The following is a 22,576-nucleotide window of genomic DNA, read 5'->3' as shown; positions in this document are numbered from 1 at the left end:
GCTTCCTCCCCCACAAATACCCGATATACACACCATTTGCCCACTTGCATTCTCTCCTCTCATCCTCTCTCTACTCTCTCTCTCTCTCCTCCTCCTATGGATAGCGAGTTGTGTTCATTCTCTTTTGCATGATACCACTTTCATATTGAATTTCTCTCTCTCTCTTCATCACGTCCGCTCGAGGCAGTTTGGGGGGATTCCTCTTTGTTGACTTATACCGAACAACTCCAGTCGACTCACAAGAACCAATCCTCTGCTTACACCCGCACAACAACACACCGTCATCGCTTTCGAGCTGTCGCAATCGCATCACGGCTTCGACAGCGTCACCCTGACCTGAATAGACAAAACCCTCTACTGTCGCTTCCCTCTTATACATACACATCCCTGGAGCCATGGCGCTCTGGACCTCGTCCTATCCGGTCGACGCCGGCGACCGGGACCCCAGCTTCGCCTGGCACGATACCGACCTGCCCAGCGCCGGCCTCGACGACTCCCAGCACGACCTCTTTGCCCAGTTCCTCGACTTCGAGGCCGGCCACGGCAGCACCTCGGCCGCCATGGGCGCCGGCGGCTCCGTCGCCGCCGTCGCCTCGGAGCCCTTTTACATGGACCACCACCAGGCCCAGCTCCCGCACCACCACCCCCACCACGCTCATCACGAGAGCAGTACGACCTCGTCTGGCGTCTCCAACGCCGACGATTTCGACTTCTTGTCCACCAGCTCCAACGTCGACGCCGCGGCGGGCTACGACGTCGACCCCAGCACGCTCGCCATGTTTGCGCAGGATCCCGCCGCCATGTACGCGGCCACGGGCAACGGCGCCACAGTCTCCGACACGGAGCTCGAGCGTCTCGAGGGCATCTCCCTGCACTCGCCCAAAAAGGGCACCGCGGCGCCGGCGACGGACCGCGCATCGTCACCCACGCCAGAGGGAAACAACAACAACACCCCGGCGGCAGCAGCAGCAGTGGGCAGCAATGCCACCACCAACAACAACGCCGGAGGAACCGTCAACGGCCGTCGGAGCAGGAAGATTGTCGAGGCCCTGTCGTCGACGATCCGCAAGGCCACTACCATGCGCAAGACGCGCAAGGTCAGCCAGGCGCTGCAGCGCGCAGTCTCCCCGAGCCTGGAGAACCCGCCCATGGCCCTCAAACCCGCCAACAACACCCAGACCCTGCGCGGCCGTCGCGCTCACACCCAGCACGCCCTGCAACAGCAGCAGCAGCAGCAGCAGCAGTTTTCCGAGTCGCCTCCGTTGCTTCAGGTCGACACGGCCGTGGCCAACGGCGGCAGCGGCTTCGTCGCCGGTCAGTTTGACGATCCGTTTGGCGGCGAAATCTCGCCGACGCATGCGCCGCAGATGCGGTACTACAGCCAAGGCGGTCTCGGCACGCCCATGGACTCGCCCACGCGCAGCGCCGCGATGCTGCAGCAGCAGCAACAGGGCGGCCAGCACTGGCAACAACAGCAGCAGCAGCACAGCGCGCAGTGGTCGGCGACCAGCAGCCAGCAGGAGCTCTGGTGGGGAGGTGCCGGCGGCGGCGTCGACGCCAAGAACATTGACGCCAACATGGCGATGCACTCGCAGCACGGCGAGCTGCCGTACGACGTGCACAGCGACGGCAGCATGCCCGCCCAGAACGGGCTCATGATACACATGCCGCAGCCGCGCCAGGCCGGCATCAACGAGCTCGCCCTCAACGCGCACACCTACCTGCCGCCGCCGCCGCCCGTGCCCGCCGACACGGCCGCCCGCTCGGCGCGGCCGCCTCGCGCTCCATCTTCCGGCGCGCGCCACAACCGCACCATGTCCTCGAGCCCGATGCGCAAGCAGCGCGCGCCGTCGGCCTCGCCCTCGCCCGGCACGCGGCAGTCGCGCAACAGCTCCGGCGCCTCGGCCGCGTCCTCGTCGCAGCGCAGCGCCTCGGGCCGGGGCTCCGTCCCCGGCACCCCCAGCGGCGTCAAGAAGCGCCGGTCGCGCGACGCCGGCAGCGGGAGCTTCTCCGCGGACGAAGGCTCCAGCGGCGGCGGCGGCGGCGGGCTCGGCGGCATCACGCTGGGCGGCGGGATCGGGTTCGTCAACTTTACGCCAAACGACGGCTCCGTGCTCATGACGGGCGTGGCGCCGAGCGGAAGCTCAAAGACAAAGGCGCGCAGGGAAAAGGAGGCCCAGGAGCGCAGGCGGCGCCTCAGCGAGGCGGCGATGAAGGCCGTCGCCGCGGCGGGCGGTGACATTGAAAAGTTTCGCGAGCAGCAGGGGTTTGAGATTTGACAATCAGCGACCGGGGCGCAGCAGCAGCAGCAGCAGCCGCTGATGTGGCCTCGAGCGACGAACCCGGACGACCAGATGTCGGGGTAGAAAAGCGCGATGGCGCCACCACGGCGAGATGCGATGCGCGATGCGCGACTAGTGCGTTGCGCGCAACACAAACGTTGCGAAAAACGTATACACAACGAAGCCTGGTACGAGCCGCTACAAAAAGACGCTCCCGAGCATTTCCTCCTCGGAGGAAAACAACACACACAGAAGCATTGTATCCACCCTGTACAGGCTTCCTCTCTGCTTCTTCTCTTCTTCTCTCTCTCTCTTCTAATTCTCCCCAATCTTTCTCTTGAGCTTTTCAAGCCTTGTCTTTTTTCACTTTGCTCTTCTGCTGTTTTTCGCGAGCCAATGTTCATTTTGTACAACAAGCCAGAACAATACAGCAAACACAAGTCGTTTACTTTCTTTTGCAGAAAAACCACTTCCTTACAGTCTCTTTTTTTTTCTTCAACTTTTGTCATTACCAACTTTTTTTCTTTCTTCACGTCTTTCGAGCTTCTTCTGGTCATTTTCCTTGAGTGTGGGTAGACTATGGAGTTTCTTCTTCTGCGGGGCAATTTTGTAAACTATATACAAAAACGGGAACCGGGAGCTTGGATCTGGGCAAGTCTCTGGGAGCCTTCGGACACTATATGAGTGCATCTTGGCATGGCATGACTGAAGGCCAAGGGAAACAGGGTGGGATGGGTACAGGGCAATGTCGGCGCATGGGAACTCTTGAAGACAAGGGTGCTTTTATTTACTTTACTTAATACTGGAAATGCAGATAATATTTCTATAATAGGAAACGCAAGCCGTGAATCTGTGATACGGGTAATGTCTGCCATGTAGAATAGTAAGAGCAGCTGTAGTCTGTAATAGGTTCATCTGTATGAGAATATTAAACAGGAAGTCGAGTTGGCCTCTACGGCTTTGATGGAAAGAAATACGCTACTGGCATTCACGCATCAAAAGCAGTACGGCAGTAGTAGTTTATTGACAATCACAACCAGGATCCAGGCTCGTGCTACTCTACCTATTTTTTTTTCTATTTCCTCTTTTCACAATTTTTTTTTTTGATTTCACCATTGAAAGATAGGAGCAATCAGTTCAGACTAGGCACAATTTCGCACTCAACGTAGCCATACGCAACGCTGGCTTAGAACAGCTTGTGCTCGAGGGTCATGTCAGACTCAGGCTCAAGACCAACGCAGGCACGGAAAATGTTGGTCAGAGCAGCGCGCTGCTTGGCGAGCGAGTTGACAACAGGGGTGCCGGGAGGAGTCAGGGGGGCCTTGAGCATGTAGCTGAGGACGCTGAGGACGCTGTGGAAGTGCTTGAAGTCGCCCTCGGTAGACTTCCACTGGATGCGGGTCATCATCTCGGCAAGGATGACGAGATCAATGATGAGGGGCGAGGCCAGGAGAGAGTCCTCGCAAATGTTGAAGAGGGAAATGGTCTGGTGACCACCCATGAAGATCTCGGCATAGTACTCATCGAGGGCACGCTTGTTGTCGGCGACGGCAGGCATGTACTTGATGACGACGCAGTGGTCGGGGTGCTCGCCCTTTTTGTAGAGAACAGAGTTGGCCTCGACCATGTCGTCGACAACGTTGGACTTGGAAATCTCCTTGGAGCGGAACTGCTTCTGGGAGCTCAGGTTCTTGCCGTCGTTGTTGCCAAGGTGGTTGTAGCTGGCAATGGAGGTGAGCTTGATACCAGCGTTGATGAGAAAGTCAACGAGAGCAGACTTCATCTTGGTCTGGCCAGACTTGAAGTCATCACCGCCAATGAAGGCGTTGTGCTTCTCAGCCAGCTCAATGGCACCAGGGACAAAGGTGTTCTGGGGAGAGCCGTTGATGAAGGGAGTGCCCTCGAGGATACAGGCGACAGCAAAGATGGTAGAGGGGGAAACCTCCTCGTGACCCTGCTCGATAGCCTTGAGCAGGTTGTCGGCAGTGTCGTTGACGCCAGGAACAAGGTCGGCGTAGCGCTCCGTGTTGGCGGTCCACATGACAATGACCTTGTCGAGGCCGTTCTTCTCCTTGAACTGGCGGATGTCGGTCTGGATCTGCTCGACGTGAGCCATGCAGGCCTTGCTGCCCTCGAGGACGTTGTCGGCACGGTCCTCCTGGTTGGCGGCAATGAAGTCGGGGTAGTAGACGGAGGGCAGGGGAACCATGTCGACCATCTCCTTCTTGACCTGGGCCTTGAGGGTGGGCTCGAGGACCTGAGCGCGGTCCATGGCGTCGGCAAGGTTCATCTTGCTAATGTCCCAACCGCCAATGGTAAGGTCGTTGGGGTGGACCATGGGGAGGATGTTGTGGAAGGGGATGTTGATCTCCTTGCTAGTCTTGGCGTCGGCGCCGAGCTTGAGGGTCGAGCCCATGACGACGGAGCCGTAGTAGTTGGACTGGCGAGGGCCCTCCTTGGTTTCCCAGTCGAGGCCGCGGCGGTTGGCGAGGATGCCGGCGGTGACGGTGGTACCGTTGTTGCCGCCCCAGCCGACCAGCATCATGCCCATCTTGGGGACCTTGCGCTCGACCTTGAACTCATAGGGAGTCTCCTTGGGGGTGGCGACAAAGTTTCCGCTAGCGTCCGTCTCGACGCTGGTGGTGCGGTAAGTGTACTTGGATCGAATCTCGGCGTCAGTGTAGGTGACGTTGGGAGAGTTGACCTTGAAGGTGGGGGCGACGCTGGCGGCAGGGATGCCGGCAGCATCAACCGCCCCGTTCGAGGAGCCGTTGTTGGATTCCGCGTGAGGAGCCATGGCTGACTAGTTGTATTGAGGCGAAATGGGCGAATTCAAGGTGTGTTGTGCGGGCTTCTTGGTTTGGCAGTGATCGATTTACTGAGTTTCGATCGAGTCCGATGCTCCTCCAGTGTCGGCTGAGCAGCGGGCTCCTGCGAACGGGTGGTGAACCCTGGGAGGGGTTAGCAGGTGGTCACTTCCAAGGGTATGCAGCATTGTGAGCTGCAGATGGGCCGACTTACGAGTTGAGGAGGTTGGAAAACGTCTTGGCGACTTTTAGCGACCGAGGAAATGGATGCCTCGATCAGAAGATTTCTGTGTTTTGTTTGGTGGGTTGAAACGGGACGGGTCTGACGGCAGGCAATTGACGACGAGACTGATTTGAATCGGGGATGTGAGTTGCAGAGTGCTCAAAAGAGACGATAGCTTGTTGATTGTTTGTGTTTTGGGGTTGGAAGAAGAAAGTCGGGAGGGACGGGGCGGGAGGCTCGGGCTGGGTTGAAATAACGAAAGTGCATGTGCTGTGGAGGGGCTCAACCTTTTCGGTGGGCGTCGCTTGGCTTGCATGGAACCATCATTGAACCATCGGATGAGCAAGGGGCGCACGCAGAGAGCTGGGAGAGAGGTACCTGGGGCGCGGGGGAGATTTTGCGGGCGTCTGGGGCAATTTGGGGGACAGGCCAGAGGTACCCAGCTAACAGGCAAGGACGAAGACAGCGGTACCTCTGCTAGTGCAGTTCCTGGAGCTGCTGTTTTAGTGGCTGGAGGACCCCTCGCTGTAGCGCCCAGCCCCACGCCGTCTCCCAGTGCTGCAGCCGGGTTCAGTGGGTTAAATGCGCTATCGGCGCCATCGCAATGTTGATGTTGCAGCGATTTGCACCGAGGCGGTCAAGCGGTGAGCATGCGGCCAATTATGTCAATTTCAGTCAGGCACTGGAGGGGACTTGCAGGTCATGCTTGTTGTTCCCCTTTTCAACGCATGTGGGACCAAGGCCGCTATAAGGTGTTGTGATGGGGGACACTGTGGTACGTATTGGAGGGGTGACAAGGCTCGCTTGTGGTGGTTATTGTTTTAACCAAAGGGATACAGAAAATCTATAATTCAACAGGATATCGAGACAAAAAAAAAAATACATGGCTGCATCATTCATCAATCGAAAGCCTACACCTTTCCTCTGCTGCCATCGCCGTCCTGCTCCTCTCGTCTGATGGAGGGGTTGAGGGGCGACTCGACCACGCCACTTGTAGAACCCGAGACCAAGTACACGGCGCCAATCTCAACTTATCAGCCAGGCACTGGCCCAAAGTTTGCACTCCTCATTTCAATTGAGGGTCTCATTGTCTTGTCTAGTTCGCTTTCATCAAGGTTGCGTGCTTTTCCGCCGCTACATACGTGTCCTGCCTCTCCCATTCCCTACCTACCTAGGTACCTACGGGATATTCTCGCGGCCAGGCCCGAGCACGCGGCCCCCTGGTCTTCTCCAGCATCGCTGCCCCAACGCTTTGGGCGCCTCGGCTCACCTGTCACGAGAGCATCCCGCCTCAAGCTTCACAGCATTAACAATTGCCGCCAGCAAACGGATGCGAGCAGCTTCGTACCACGAATACTTTTCTTTCGTGCCAAGCGCGGTTTCGTCCAAGTTCTACTATCGTTAGTACGCCGCACTGTCCCCTATTTTACATACCTTTCTCGGCTCGGCTCGGCTTGCTGCCACATCTAAAGGCTTCCCGCGGGACATCCAGGTGGGCCAACACTGCTGTCCTTTTCTGTCGATTTTTTTTTTGACACATCGTGTGCCCAATGGCCACTCTGGGGACCGATGCTACCTCAGCAAATTGAGCCCAGTGAAAACACCACTATTCTGCCATTACCCATTGTTGCATGCAACTAGTCTCGCCCTTGTGCATATCGGTCACGTAAAAGGAAATGGCCATTGGACATTCCCGGGCAACTATTCGACCCAAGCTGTGCGCTCGTGGCGTTTCGCCATTCCAATGTGCCCTATCCCCGTCCCTTCGTGGCAAAACATGCAAATGTGCGCCATCGGTCTGCGGTTTGCCTCTTTCTCGCTTCCGGCAACGACCCTTGTTTTGCACCACCGCATCTGCACAACGTCGATCGTGGCCGTCTTGGTGCAAGCCAAGCCCAAGACAACATTGCACACTTACCGCTTCTGTAAAGCTCACTGCCGCCCCAATATGCCCACCCTTTTCCCAGAAATTTTCATCTTTTGTTATTGCTATGTTGATTTATTTTTGTACACGATTGGGGCTGGCAGACATTTCTCTGTGGCACCAGCCCACGCCTTGAAGAGGCGCAGGCCGCGTCACCAGGCGCCGCCTCTCCCGCTGTCCAAAAGCAAGTAAAAGTCTTTAACATTGTGATACGGAGGCTCACTTGAAAAAAGACTCAATAAGTGCATAAAGCTTCTTTTAGACAGTTAAAGGGATAAGGAAGCAAGAGGCCAATCCCTACTACAGATTAAAGTTCGTTAGAATGGCCGGTAGTTGACTCGGGGAGCCAAGCGTCGACGCATTTATTGCAAAGGCCATGTCCGTACGCATGCCAAACACAATAAAGCCGCCAAGCCGCGTAAACAATGCGCCCGGCCCTTGTGGACTAGTTGTCAATTTTTCAAGCTTAATTCGTCCGACAAAGACGGACACGTTGCGCCATGCCACTTGTAGTAGTCGAAACAGTTGCCAGATACGGACAGGCATAACATCCCGGCAGTGCTGCGCCATAAAACCAATGACCCCAAGCCAAGAGATCTTTATCATCGCTTGCACGACTCATACGCCCGCACTTACTGTCCCAATCGCCGCTTGGCAGCGGTCCGAGGTCAACGTCACGTCGCCGTTGTGGCTGGGCAGGTAGTGCACGATGCGGGCGGGACCTCTCGAGACACGGCCAAGACTAAATTTGGCATTCGGTATACGGCTTTTCGCAAAGGGAGGATACGCTCCAAAGAATACGATTTTATATATCTATTTTTTTATTATCAAAGAAAGACTTTGAGTTGTGGTATCCTGACAATCAAATGCAACGCTCGCCATGCCTGCCGGTTCGCTATCTTGAGCCCCGCCCAGTATCGCCATAAACAGCAGATCGTAAAAAAGCAAAATCAATTCAATAAATAAAAGGCCAAGCAAAAGGGTACCATCGTTTCTCTTTTCCATTCAGTCCCCATCGTTCGAAGTCGGGATGTGGGGGGTTACGCGCCCTCGCCCACATCCTGGTCTTTGTTCTGGTCTTTGTTCTGACGCGTCAAACTCTATCGTGGTATGCTTATCGCGGATATGTCCCCGAGTCATGTAGTTCGAAGAGCGGGAATTGTACCGATGGCCGTCCCATTACTCGCAGAGATCGAGAACGGTAATAGTTGTTGTTTCTCTGGCATCGATGCCCATGTCGTTTTAGATGGGAGGCATGTCAGGGACGCAGGTGCCGATGCAGCCCTCGTAGTAGATGCCCTGAAAGTATCGCTCGCAGTTGGAGGGCGCGGTGCACTTGTAGCGATTCGGACACTCTTCCGTGTTGGAGCCCGTGCCGCAGCGGATGGTGATGGGATCCCGATCGACGTTTGGGTGTGGGTGCTTGTCGATGGGAAACTGCTTCGGTGCGCCATGGGCCACCATGCAAAGGGCACAGAGCACCGCAGAAGTCTTGATAAGCATTTCAAAAGATGTATGGATAGTATCACTAGAGTGTTGATAGAGGTGGAAGAGGCTGAAATGTAACTTTCAAAAGAAGTTGCCCTGGCGAAAGCCTTTAGTTTATATTGTTCCTGCGGCGGCTTGCGTGGCCCCGGCTTCTAACTCCTCTAGTGAACGGGCCCTCGCCCCGTCATAGAAGGTTGGGTAAAGCGCCACAGGGGAGAGGTATGCAATGGAGGCGCCGGATACGCTACGGCAGACGTTGGAGTATGCATGAATCCTGCGAGTCTTGTCGGCGTTAGCCTCCCTTCTTACCGGCAGATAGTGGAAGTAGCCAAGCAACAGATTGTACTCTTTGCATAAACGGTTATTCTCATGATAAAATTGCACCAAAAGTGTTTCTTTGATATTGTTACGCTGATGAATGCTATGGGGCGTACTGTCGACCCTGTTGACATGTACAAGCGTATTCGGAAGTTGACCGCGGAATTCCAGGCTCAAAGCTCTGTCGTACTCCTACACCAGCTAATAGCATCAGTTACCCTTTTGGGATTGATTGTATTGTGATTGCTGATTAAAATGTGGTGTTGTCGGGATTCAAGTAACGCCGGTGTTGCGCCACTGCATGCATATGCCGGAGCACTCCTCACCAGCCATGCCAACTGCCTCTCGCAGTTACAAGTCCCGGTGTTGATACTAACTATTAGATCCTTCTCTGAGTGTTATAGCCCCTCAGAAGCTCCATTATCAATATTGGATGCCCTGTGAAGGCCAACTTCTCAAGCGCAGCCTGAAGCGACTTACTGCAGTTACAGCACAACCTACCAAGAAGCACTCCCGCCCTCTTCGTCCAGTTCAATCTAGACAACTCGTATTCACGGATTGTGGCTGTCTTTCCCCTGTGTGTCAGCTAAACCCCGATACAATCAGGCTCGTTCAACCTTGTATCGTCAACTACGCCACGCCCTTTGCCAAGTTGGCCAATTAAGAATGTGAGGACGCGTAACCAGTGCCTACGTAAAATGCACTGACTTCTTTATAAACTCCGAATATTGGCTCCACTGACTACAGAGATAGAAACTGACCGTGTTAGCTTTTCGTGTGTGGCTGAGAATTGACGGCCGAGGGACCCCAGTCTGCGGATTTCTGCCAACGCGGCCCGTTGTGGCTGAGCAGCCCTAGGGATAATAATAGCACAGCCGTCATTGGCTTGAGAAGGATCAAAACAGTAATACGGCACGTGGGGATTTCAACGGCTGCGCCTGATATTTCTCAGCTTTCGGCTTCTATCCCGAGATACGGGAGACAAGCACAGCCTCCGAGTTGTCTGGCCGGCCGGTGTGGTGGATCTATCCGGAGCCGTTGTAACGGCGCGCGCACCCACATAACCCGGCGCGCCAAAAGAATTATCTGGCCTTGTGCCGTCACGGTACGAAGAAGGAAAAACGCAAACGAGTTTCAGATTCCTGGCGGGGGAGCCTGCAGCGTGCATGAACTGGAAGTGCCTGTGGCTGTCGGAGAAACACTGAAGTCGGGCGCGTGACGAGCCTGTTTCACTACTGCTACAGATTCTTGAACGCGCAGCTACCCGGTACCTGACACTGGCCTCGTGCCTCGACAGGTGACGACCCGGAGAACGTTTGCATTCTTTTAGCGGCTTGGTCACGGCAGATTGCTCAGCTATTTGGCATGCGATATTTGGGTTAAACCAGTCACAGGCTCCAGCAAACGCCGTGGCATGGCTGTGGATGCTGCAATCAACGGCGCAAATGGGTTGTGTTGTGCAGTCCTTACCCACGAAGAAAATTTGGTGCTGGAAGACTATCGCCTGGAGAGTCTAAAGTGCCAAGTATTGCCCGATCAGGCCAATGACTCGCTTGCTCAGTGGCCAAATGCTATGTTCACTCCACCTGTTTGCACTGGTATATCGTGATACCAGCGTTTATTGTCGATTGTGATGTCACAAACTACCTTGTCACATATTTCTACAGACCCCAGGGACAATGCCTGATAGCCATGTGACTCAAACGAGTCAAATAACCCATGCATGTTTCTTGAACTGTTTTCGAAATGCATGGCATTGTCATGCGTAGGATGAAGGACAAACGGCCTCGCCGGCGAGTGAATCTGGAGCAACTCCGTAACGCGCGCAAGTTTCAGCAACCAGACATGCGAAAATCCCTCTGTGAACACTCGTCGATTTTTCACGGGCATGACTCATTCCGCAAAACGCTAAAAGACCTGCATCCCGGAGAACAGAATCGATTTTCGTAGTAAACCCCGGTCGGTTGCTCTGTAACGAGTACATCAAGATCACGAAACAAACGTAAAATATGCCAAGAATGCCGCAAGCATCGAACTAAAATGGGGCTCGAAATCGCGACGATTCTAGAAACGTGTGAAGCCCTGGTCAATTAAATTTGATTACGGAAGACAGGTTCCTTCTGGCCAGGGTTATGTTGGTAGTCGGCGCGACTCGCATGAGCAATAACAAGCGCCTTGCACAGCGATGCTCCGAGGCCCTGCTACTGGTACATGGGTAGGCAGGGCGCTAGCATGGCGCAATTATTACAGGCAAGGTTTCCGTACCCAATCACGATATGACGGCTTTGATACCATAAACGGATATGATAATATTCTAGGCCCCGGGGCCGACAGACGCCATCATTTTCCCGAGTAAGGATGCAAAGGAGACGGACGCATCGGAAATATTCACCCGCGGTTTTCGCACGGGCCTGCATCGATGAAGCTCACGGACCTTGCCGTCGACGAAATGCAATGTGACCCCAAATGGCAATAAACAACAAGCCCGCAGGCAAATCAAACATGCAGCTTGGAGAAGAAGCAACCATGATTGGGGCTTTGCCTGCAGATGCACTGTGATGTGCTGGGGATGAACACATGCTGGGCTTGTCTGGGCGACGGACCCCGGCAAGGCTGCATGCAGGTACTGGTACACAACTGGACGACCTGTAGGAAGGAATAGGGGCACTTGCGACAAGAGATGGGGGTTTAGAGATGAAGATCAACGAATCATGCAATTCTTTAGATGCACTGTGATAGAAAGAAGAGGGGAATGATGTGCATACAGGGGAAAAAGTAAAAAGTAAACAAAGAAGAGCGTAGTAGCACTATGCCGTTGGAGGACCTGCGCAATGCTGACTTGATGAGCATTGATCTGCAAAGCAAAGGAGATGCGTCGTCATGTCCAGGACGAATCAAACTAGAGTTGACAATGCGTTGAACCGTGGCTTTTCTTTCTTCTGCCACGCGCAAGCGTTATGTGTCAAAGTGTCTTGGAAGTTGGGATGCACAAGCCTGGGGAATAGGAACAATAGGAGCTTGGACTGTGATGTGGCTTCAAATTGTCTGATTACTGAGAAGAAAGCTCACCGTGCGGTCAAGGATACTGAGATCTAATAGAGTTGGACAGGGGGGATGAATGATGAACCTGCGTTAGCGCAATAGGAGGTGGCGGCATTCCACAGAACCTGCTACTTTATATCCGTATATTGACGACGAGTGTGCTCCTGAAAAATTTCGACATGATGTACTTGGCTTCCATTCCGTTCAAGAGAGCCCACTCGTTCTTCTTCAAACGGTTTATCACCCTGGATGTTGAAATATTGGGATAATAGACATGAGACGACGGTAGAGCAGCAAGTCCAGGCAGTGGAGCGAATGCAATCCTGGCCGAAAGGACAGGCTACGGATACAGGGACCTCGAATTAGGCTGGGATCGGGGTCGGTGGCGAGCTCGCTGCAAGGTATCCAGGGGCCAAAAAGCCAAGGCAGTGGGGTTGCGGTCTAATGAAGGATCCATCGCCGCAGGCAAATTGGCAGACAAAAGGATGATTCCTACAGATTTCGATGGGTCGAAAAGGAACGAACAGGCAGCAGGCGACAGGGTGAGTTGCGGATGCCAGAGATGGGATTGTTGCTGTCTTTACCGAGGGCATTCAGCGGCCATGACTGGCCATGAGCGTGTAAGCCAGGTGGCTGTATGGCTCCATTGTCAACTGAAACGCGGCGTTCGGTAGAGCCGGTCGCTATGCGATTGGCTCCCTTTGTTATGCGGCTCTCTGTATCAACTGCTATTATGGAGTATTGAGCGCCAGGTCGGTGATTATGACTCTGCCCATATGTTTCTTTCCCTTTTGCTCTCTGATGGTGTTTGGTCGAGCCAGAGCAGCGCAGAATGCAACCACAATGACATCACACGGACCAAGCACTAGTTTAAAATAAACAGTTTGTGCTGCTTATTTCGGGGCCGCGGCGCCCTGGCCACTCAGGCTATCCGAATCGAGTCCATGCCAGAGCCGATGGAATAATGAACCGTCAGGGGAGGGAGCACTAGCTCGCCAATAGAAGGGCCGATCCACACCTTTTCGCTGGCTCTCATTGTTCCGGCAAAGAACCATCGGAGGATTTACCAGTATTGCATTCCAGTCAGTGAGTGTCCCGCTATCGACGACCATTGTCGAGTTTGCATTCGTGATGAGAGAAGAAACCAGGCGAAGCATGGCTAGATTGGCGCATGCAACTATTCAGAGCGGCAATTCATGGTTTGATTCATCGAAGACGACAAAAAAGTCGTGGTTGTCATGGTGAAGGAACAGAGTCGGTCGCATGATTCATTGCCTGTCTAAGAGCTCGACAGCCAGCTGTGAGCCGGTTGCTTGGTCTCGCTGAAGAGAAGAGCCGGCCCGTAATAAATGATTTTTCCTCCTCCTTGACTTCAAACGCATGAAACGGTGCCCTCGTGTGGCCAAACTTGACAGCCACCAACGGAGCTATCCCTTGGGATAGTGTGCTACCAGTAGTTATTCAATCGGAAGGGAGCGGAAGAGGCGTTGGGACACGGGACACACGACACTCGAGGAACTTGAAAGCCCACTCCATCCAAACAAGGGCAGCCGAGGAGGACGGCAGACAGAAAATAGAAATGCGCTAAACAATGATACATGGCGCTATGCGTGCCATGTCCGTGCAATTTCAGGTACCGGCCAGACTCAGGGCCCAGCGGCGCTAACGCCACCAGCAAGTGGACACGGCGGCCTTGTAAGGTAATCTCTCTGGCTAGTGTAATCTCTTTTATTCCGGCTTGAAGACGAGGACTGAACTTGAGTGGTCGAGTGACAATTCGTGGTTTTGCAGCCGTATGGATGTCGTTGCCCTCGTGGCCGTGTCTTGCCTCGCTGCGCAAGGGAGGTCGAATAAAGGGACCAATAATACCAGTCGGTCCGTGTCTCTGCTGGTATTGCCCAGTCTATTACACAAGGGACACATGCTACGACCGTTGACGCTGGTTGACGGTCCATAGCAACGGGGCGGCTACCGGTGTAGCAACCAGACAGCAGGAGACTGCTAGTGTGCAACTCGGGAGGTTGTAACCCATTGCATTCATATTTTGAGTCTGCTGGAAAGCGCTAGAGGCTGTATATTGGGTAGATGTGCTCATACTGGTGTCTATGGTGCGGCTGATAATCAGAGGTAGTCCGTGGCCTTCTGCCCAGGCTGTCACCGTCACCGCCGGCCCCGGAGCGCGCCTGAACCTTGCACTAGGACCTTGGAAGTAGACCTGAGCACAAGAACTGCAGACCAATATTCTCGTATCCGTGCACGCCCATCACCGGACGGCCCAGGCGCAAAAGACTGGTCAACATATGCTGGTGCAACTATCGAGCAGGGGGCCGCCCAGGCGCTAAGCCCGCTGGAGCAGTCGACTGGGGCCCAGCGGAGCGCTGGAGCAACCCACTGGACTCAGGGTCAGGGGACTCGCCTGGCCTGGCCTGGCCTGGCCTGGCCTGAGCTTACCCCAGCACCCAGCCAGCAGGTGCCAGCCAGCAGCCACTCCGCATTCGAGACACTATTCGCATCATCAAAACTTCCCTCTCCGACTCGCCTTGTTTCCAAATACCCTTCTTTTCCACTTTTGCTTCTCTCTTCGTCATACTTACCCTCCACAGCTGGACTTGCCGATTTTTGTGTTTTTCCGTTTGATGCGCGCCTCGTTTCAACTCATCGGCCTTGATTAAAGTCTCTAGCATCGCCTACTCGAATATCCACCGCCACAACGTATCGCCGTCGTCGAGCAAAGCCCCTCGAATGCCCTGATTGACCAAAACGACAGCTTTGTCATATTCACCGTCTTTCAACGTCCTCATCTTCATTTGTCTGGTAGCAAAGCAAAAGAGCGTGAAAGAGTTGGGCGTCCGTAAACGAATATCCGCTATTGTTCTCGTCGGCAGAAAGGGCAACGACTCAGCACAACATCGCTCTACAAACGGTACGCCAAAAGGAAGCGCCAACCGCTGCGCCGGCCTCACGACACGACAGAAACGGAATTCACTTGCTTCTCGAAGCTATTCGATGCCGAAATTCGCAAAGCAATAACACCATCTACGACGCTATTTTGTATTCACTTTGCAGTATTGGCTGGCGAGGCCCACTAGCACATCATGGCCTTGCCGCGAGAGTCTGCGTTTTTACCAACCATCAAGTGCTCACAATGTGGAAATGAGGTGGAAATCTCCATGATGGGAGAGCACCTGTGTGATGCACCGGAAATCCCAGAACGTAAGGAGTACCAAGCGTCAGTAAGCCGTGCAAAGCTAACAGGATAGCAGTGTCGCCTCCGCTCGAGGCCCAGGAGACATTCGGAAGCGCATACCAAGCCACGCGCAACAAGTACTTACGAACACCACCTCCAGTAGATACTGGAGCCGCAAGTATGCTTCGTCCTCGAACTCAATGTAAACTTGACAGGCCCGTAGCAGATCCACTAACATACTCTTAGATCGATATCTGAGCCAAGGCCAGCTCACACCAGTGAGCCACTCCGGAAGCTCCCGCAACACATCTCCCAAAACGCCAAGCAGGCGCTCGGGGGCCAGTAGAAGATACAACGACGACTATGCTCCGGCAATTGCCAACCCAGATGACGGCCAGCGATCCCCTCGCGGCTATGGTCGTCGACCTGGAGGTTACGGAGGCTTCGGGAGCCAGACACCAGAACCAGAGAGCATCGAGACGTCAGAGTCAGCTGAAAAGGAAACCCCGGCGCCGTCGCTCTTTCAGCGTATGGGTGAGCTCGCTGGCGGCTACGGAGGATTCGGCCCTCGACTAGTTGAGCCACCTGCCGAGCCATCTGTCGAGCCGGTGAAGCCTCTTGAAAAGGAGCCGGAGCCGGAGGTAGCCAAAGAGACACCCGGATTTCTGCAACGTATAAATGATCTTGCTGGCGCTGCATTCGATGCTGGCCGTCGACCTTCTGCGCCCAACAAAGCCGCATTCCCCCAAAGGAAAGACTCCTTAGATCATTGGGACCCTCCGCCTGATCTGACGGTGACTGCCAACGACCAGCTCAAGCCCGTGCGGCAGAATGGCTATGGAGGCTTTGATGAACCAGCACCTACTGACAATGGCGCCCGGGGCATGACACGTGCAGAGACGTTTCCGCGCCCTGCGTACCCCAACGCTGCGTTGGAACGTCGGCCATCAGGTCCCGGGGCGCCGTCTGACATCAACCGCCATCCGTCGGCACCTCTGCCGCGCAACGGTGATGTGAATCGCAGACCGTCCATGCGCCCCGACACCTCGCGACGTCCGCCACCTCGCACAAGTCTCATCAAGCACAGCGGCAGCACCTCCTCTGTCGACCTCGACAAGGAGTTTGGCGTCCGTAACCCCTACCACACACCTAACGACTCCATGTCGTCGGGCTACTCGTCGCATAGCGAGCACAGCATTAGACCCGTCAAGAATGACCCGGAGCGCACCATGGAGCGGAAACCCTCGGATCCGTCAGATCGATCCCGACGACCCCTGCAACCTCCAATGTCCGAGAGCAACGCGATGCCGCTGCGTCGCGAGAATGCGCGCCCCGAACTTCGCATCGACCCTGCCATCCAGGCGCCTCTGCGCGGCCCCGGACGGTTCGTAGAGTCGCCTTACAGCGCGTCTCCTCGGGACGACCGCTATGACCCGGCCATTCAGTCGGGTCTTCCCGCCGCCGGCCGCGGTCTCGGCGCTGGTGGCTACGGCGCGAACATCAATTCCCGATCCGATCGCCACGGCGCCGCGAGACCGCCACCGCCGTCGGCACCCATTCGCCAGGGGTCGCGCGATCCTCTACACGCGCCCTCGCGCGGCGACTGCAAGGCGTGCCGTCTGCCCATCACAGGCAAGAGCATCTCGTCGGCCGACGGCCGCCTAACGGGCAAGTACCACAAGGCGTGCTTCGTGTGCACGACGTGCACGCGGCCGTTCACGTCGGCCGAGTTCTACGTCCACCGCGATAGGCCGTACTGTGAGATCCACTACCACAAGCTCAACGGCAGCCTGTGCGGCGCCTGCGACCGTGGCATCGAGGGCCAGTACGCCGAGGACGAGGCCCGCGTCAAATACCACGTCGGCTGCTTCCGCTGCCTCGACTGCGGCGTCTCGCTCGAGGACGGCTACTTTGAGGTCGACGGCAAGTCGTACTGCGAGCGCGACGCCAGGCGCCGCATGGAGAGCGAAACGTCGTCGTCGCTACCGCCACCGCCGCCAATGCCTGTCGAGGCCGACTACAGCCAGCCGCTGCCGTCGCCGAACGGGACAGCCGTGAACACCAATGGTACCAGAGGACTGGCGAGTCGTGGCGTGGGCGCTGGCATGGAGAGGGGTCCGTACGGCGTGGCTCCGGGGAGTCGTGGCCGCATGAACAAGCGCATGACACGCATCGGCATGATGTAAATTGTCCGCCTTTGGAGAACACGCCAATACACACACCATAATACCTAATACTGGACACGGAATCGTCACACAAACGATCCCACGAGACGAGATTCGTTTTTTGGCCTCTCTTGTCCAGTTTATGATACCCCCGCTACAAGTAGCGGCTCTATAATATCCGAAAAGGAAATCTCTGAGATTATCTTCTTCTAGCAAGGCGTGTTTCCTTTCATATGCTCTCGACTTATTTGGAAAGCATCTAGTTTTTTGTACGTTTTCTTATATTGACGATGACAAGACTTTTCCTTGCCTGTTTTCTTATACTATCGAGGGAGTTGCCGTTTTTGGGAAATGTCAAATTTGTTTTGACAAGGTTTTATTGCATCACTGGGAGGATTTTTTGATTTACTTTAAAGAACATCTCCATGCCTTGCGAGGTGTGGCTTTAGCATTCGTTTACTTTGGTATTCCCAACATTTGGAATAAGATGCGTATGGTTCAAATAACCCAAACTCCTGAACAATCTACTTGAATGAATGCGAGGCGCGTAGGCCCGGGCGTAGTTTGTTGCAAAGATGGTATGTCTTTGCGCTTGGACTGGCAATGGTGATTTATTCAAGTCACACAGACCATGCGCTGCAAGCAGCTGCGTGCAGGTGTCATTGGCAGCCTCTATGCAGGGATGATGTCGCGTGCTATTGCGGATTTCCCTGAAGCAAATACATGGGAAATCAAATGCGAATGAGCAAGGAGAACGGGGGATCGGCGGGGGACAGAGGGTGGCTCGAACGTTGACTTGTTCATCTGGGCTTACCTTGAAAGCAGCGTCCTCAACTGAAGTTGCCTTTAAAGTTGACAGTGGTTCAAAAGACAGCTGAGGGTGGCATCAAAGTTGACCTGAGGGTTAGATCCACCTGTCAACTGTGGTTGAAAAGACAAATCACGTAGCACGTAGCTACACATCAACTGAGGTTGGTCTCGAGGTTGACCTGAGTGTGGACCCATTCGTCGAGCTGTTGAGCTGGGTTTGATTGGCTCGAAACGCGTGGCTGCACGTTAAGCGAACGTGCTTCGAACGCTGGACCTGTTCAACTGAGGTTGGCTTCGAGAGTTGATCCGAGTGTGGGCGCAACTACTCAGTATGCGCCAAGTCGAGCCACCCTCTGGTCAACTTTCAAAACCCCCTCAACTCAACTGTCAACCACACTCGGTTGAGGTAGAGATACTAGCAACTGTCAATGAGGCGAGATTGGGACTAAGACCTAACCCGAGCGTACACCCTCTCTTTTCGACATTGTCACGCCGGTCCACCCTCAGGTCAAATTTCGAGCCAGCCTCGCCTCATCTACAACCACACTCCGGATGGAGCCAGGGAAGAGTTCTCCCGCTTCACAGGATGCAAGGGGGAGGAAGTGAGGGGAGCAAAGAAGGAACGGGAACTCGGCAGCAGACTTCTGGCAACCATCAAGTTTAACTGATCTCCCATGTTTTCTTCTTCTTTGGTAATTGACTTATAGACGGTTTGCTGTCTAAATGCCGACTCGCTGTAAGCCGTTCTGTTTAGCCACCGTCACCGCTCAAAGGAAATCGCCAAGAAAGAAAGAAAACTTCCTCTCTTCCTCTCCCACAACTGCTTGCACTGTCTAAGTTGCTGTTTTCTTCTTGAAGAATTTTTTTCCAAAAGGACGTGGCGGTATACGTGGACTTGTGCATGGTGGTGGGAAAATGGCGGCCCGGCGGCAATGATGGTTGCCGGGCCGGCATCTATGAGGCGTAGCTTGTGGCTTCTTCATTGCAGAGGTTCATATCCATGAAATGCAACGCGTCATCAAGGATCCTGGGCGGAAAATAGCTTCCTTTATTAGCTCTTTAGTCGATCTTGGGTATGCAAATTCGCTTGGCGGCTGTGTTGCACAGTTTGCGGCGCCCTGCCAAGTTTGCGTGCACCGATATGCCACCATGACATACGTCACCACGGCATGCCGCCCACGATCTCCTCGGCTGTGGATGCATAGAAGAAAATCGCGACCAGCATGTAAAAATAGATGCTGGAATTTTCTTTGCGCGACTATCCCTCAATCGATTCGTAAATGGGTACCTTATCAACCTGCCAATTTCCTGTCATCCCATCATTGCTCTAAGCAGCAATTGAGCGGCAACACGTGTGGCGCCGCGTTGGATGATTGGATGGCTCCAATCCTATCCTGATAACGCCCCCTGCTGCTACATCAAGCCAGACGATACGGGCGGAATACATGGGCGCGATGCTGTCTGGAGGAAATGTCGAGACCGGATGAAGCTATTTGAACTTGACAGCGGGCGTTTCTTACTAGACAGGTAAGCTTCAATAAAGTCTAAAGTGTCAACCGGCTGCATAGCCTAAAAACCAGGCTCTCGGTAGAGTCTTGGCATCTGGAGGGGACTCGCACCGGCCCAGGCCAGATTCGGCCTGGATGATTGCTCCCGTCTCAGGGACTCGCTTCGGCCATTGTCTAAACCAGCCAAGTGCCATCTATGACGATCGTGCAGCTTCAACGGCCTTCCGTCCGCCGTGGATAGCGCTGTATTTGCGTAGAGCCACCGAATTTCATTTGCGCTCATCTCCTTCTTGTTGTTGGAAGTGAACTAGAGATTATCCGCCACACATTGAAATTGATCGTCCAAGATGAATCGCTTTGTAGCCAATGTCGGCCAAGGCCGCGGAACTCAGAAGCTGCGAAGCACATTTGCCAACTCTAATCGGCGCCGCGCGTTGCCCCCTTGTGCGTTGCAAAACAGTGGTCCGACGAAAGGGACGGGCATGGGGCATTGGCCCGTACATTGGTTCCTCTGGCGCTGGCACTAGCATGCGATCATCCCCGGTGGTGTGGGCATGCGATCGCCACCATTTTTTTATCTGCTCACTAGAGATGGACGCGCAAGCTTCTAATGCCGATTCACCCGAGCAAGCGGCAAACGGAAATAAACATGAAAGCTGAGTTTGATTCCGAGCAAAAAGGCCCTAGAAGGGAAAAAAATGACAGGCAGCAATTATTGGGAGGGATTCTATTGAAAATTCATTTATAAGTCGTGGTGTTGGGCGTGCTTCTTATGTGAGACGGCGGCTTGTCTGGGCGAGCCGCAGTTTCGTACATCTCAATAAAAATTTGCGATGGCGGGGCCTCTGTGCTGGCTATCATCCACTCTTTTCATTCTGTATTGATAGTCAATCAACTGGAATCTCAGGAATCGTTACTTCTTACATGGCCGATCAGTGACACAACGTTGGTCGCTGAGGCTCAACCAAGACCCCTGCGCCCTGCTTTGGTTGATGAACATGTGCGGCGGAATCCACATGACGACCCCAGTTTATGGTCTCATGCGCATTCTTCTACGATATCAGCTTCTTCTGTGGCGGCGCTGTCGAGAGGCGCCGTCAAGGCGCTACAATTCCTGGAAGCGATACGCTGACCGAGCGCCATCTCGGTCGACTATCAGGCGTTGGATCGGCACAATAAGTTGATACCTTGCAGAGCACTTTGGGTAGGATCGAAATTTCAAGGGCCCGAGTATCCACGTGCTGCATGAGAGGCACGCTCTCTGAGGCAGTGGAACGCGGCGCCACTCGCCCCTGAAGCAAACGTAACTACACGGTGCCCTGCAGATCAAATTGCGCACCTAATTTCAGTCTTGTCTTTGAGACTTCCAGAAGATGCTCGGGAATCATACTCAGTAGTAAGAATAAAAGGGGGACACACATGGTGAGGATAGGCTGTAGGGGTGCGTTTGTCTTTTGCCGCCTCGACTTACACTGACCACCTCGTGATGACTCGTTCCGAACTTGAGGCGACAATTTACTAACAACAAACCATATTCTCTTCAGCACAAGCCACTCCGCACGCCAAGGTATTCGCGCGGCCACCTTCCTAAACCACGCCCTCGATAGTAATTACTCCCGAGTGCCAGCGCCATGGTACGACCAGCGCAAGCGGGACCTGGTGGAACGCTGGTGTGGGCCGCGCCAGAGAAGCGATTCGTTATAGACGTGCGGACGGGCGTTGTAAATTGACCTCGCGGGCAATCCTTCGCAAGAGAAACCCATTACGTAGTTGTTCTGTGTCGACGTAGGCGTGGTTGTCGCCCTGGAAGCCAGCTGCTCAATTCCAGTGGCGCCATCCAGCTTGCGCCATCGCTACTGATACTGAGTACGTTGGCAGTGCTCCCTGTATTCTAATTTAATCTGATCCTCTGCCAACGTTTCCAAAATAAGAATACATCAGACAAGACCTGGACCCAGTGATTTGCTGTTTACGTGTGCATTTCCCCTTATTGTTTCTCGGTCTCCATATCTCCCCTCAAGGGCCGGCGTGTACTACGTGCAGAAAGAAAAAACGTGCTCGCATCACTTTAGCATTTCAATATTTCCTTCATTCATCTTTTGTTGTTCTACTCTATCAATTTCGTTCCTTACCGTCAATTTTCTTCTTCTCGTTTTTTTTTTTTTTTGAATAGCTGAGTACTCTATCGAGCCTCTGCTGCCAAAACCCACTGCTTTGACGAGGAGTGCATACTGGTTATCCGGTTCTTCAATACATCGAGAACTTTGTTTGGGACGCAGAATAACAGTCTTTCTTTACTGTCGAACTCTGTTTGACCTGGGCAGAGACAGACAGTTGCCAATTGTTGGCAGCATTGCGTCTCGCCAGCTTACAAACGGGGACTCAGTGGCATCTCTTCTGGTTACTTTGTCCAGCTTTTTCTTCCATTCTTTTAAAGTACTTTCAAGGATTTTCTTTCCAAGGCAAGCTGATACAAATCAGACTGTGCAATTGTGCTTAGCAAACCACTTTGCTTCGCGTCGAGTCTTGGTGGGTGCCGCGCGCCCTCTTCGCCTACATGCTTCCTGCCAGCTGCAAGCTTGAGTGACAGCAATTATCGCTGTTTGCACACCAACATTACCCTCGTTTTCCTTCGGCACGCTACATTTCTCGAAGTACCACCTAAACTCCGTCGAATCCCTATTTGCTTTTTCTTTTGTTTACACAAGCCGCGACGATCGCCTGGTCGCAGATCGTCGAAGGACCGTTTCCCAATTAGCACAGATATCTCAACTCCGCTGCGAAGTGAACACAATGATTCGGCGCCCCAGCAGATTAAGCCG

At 54.1% G+C, this 22,576-nt stretch overlaps 5 protein-coding genes across 5 annotated transcripts; 2 read left to right on the top strand and 3 right to left on the bottom strand.

The window, feature by feature from the left end:
• Window positions 1-395: 395 nt before the first annotated feature.
• Window positions 396-2,279, top strand: LMH87_000901 (uncharacterized protein; the record flags this gene model as incomplete). Its single annotated transcript, XM_056198886.1, has 1 exon — window positions 396-2,279. The coding sequence occupies one exon, from the start codon at window positions 396-398 to the stop codon at window positions 2,277-2,279; it is 1,884 nt and encodes a 627-aa protein (XP_056055789.1).
• A 1,189-nt stretch (window positions 2,280-3,468) lies between these two features.
• LMH87_000900 (uncharacterized protein) lies at window positions 3,469-5,079 on the bottom strand (the record flags this gene model as incomplete). The annotated part of the gene is made up of 1 exon (XM_056198885.1): window positions 3,469-5,079. The coding sequence occupies one exon, from the start codon at window positions 5,077-5,079 to the stop codon at window positions 3,469-3,471; it is 1,611 nt and encodes a 536-aa protein (XP_056055788.1).
• Window positions 5,080-5,157: 78 nt separating this feature from the next.
• LMH87_000899 (uncharacterized protein) lies at window positions 5,158-6,996 on the bottom strand (the record flags this gene model as incomplete). Its single annotated transcript, XM_056198884.1, has 5 exons — window positions 5,158-5,233; window positions 5,304-5,334; window positions 6,496-6,608; window positions 6,661-6,704; window positions 6,934-6,996. The coding sequence occupies 5 exons, from the start codon at window positions 6,994-6,996 to the stop codon at window positions 5,158-5,160; spliced, it is 327 nt and encodes a 108-aa protein (XP_056055787.1).
• Window positions 6,997-8,478: 1,482 nt separating this feature from the next.
• LMH87_000898 (uncharacterized protein) lies at window positions 8,479-8,739 on the bottom strand (the record flags this gene model as incomplete). The annotated part of the gene is made up of 1 exon (XM_056198883.1): window positions 8,479-8,739. One exon carries the CDS (start codon window positions 8,737-8,739, stop codon window positions 8,479-8,481), a length of 261 nt encoding a protein of 86 aa, XP_056055786.1.
• A 6,440-nt stretch (window positions 8,740-15,179) lies between these two features.
• LMH87_000897 (uncharacterized protein) lies at window positions 15,180-17,457 on the top strand (the record flags this gene model as incomplete). Its single annotated transcript, XM_056198882.1, has 3 exons — window positions 15,180-15,297; window positions 15,348-15,449; window positions 15,518-17,457. 3 exons carry the CDS (start codon window positions 15,180-15,182, stop codon window positions 17,455-17,457), a joined length of 2,160 nt encoding a protein of 719 aa, XP_056055785.1.
• Between the last annotated feature and the right edge of the window lie 5,119 nt (window positions 17,458-22,576).

This window comes from Akanthomyces muscarius, chromosome 6, assembly GCF_028009165.1.
Source record: "Akanthomyces muscarius strain Ve6 chromosome 6, whole genome shotgun sequence".
Taxonomy (NCBI): Eukaryota; Fungi; Ascomycota; class Sordariomycetes; order Hypocreales; family Cordycipitaceae; genus Akanthomyces; species Akanthomyces muscarius.
The sequence above is the reverse complement of the archived record's forward strand: the minus strand, read 5'-3'. Positions and strand labels throughout refer to the sequence as shown.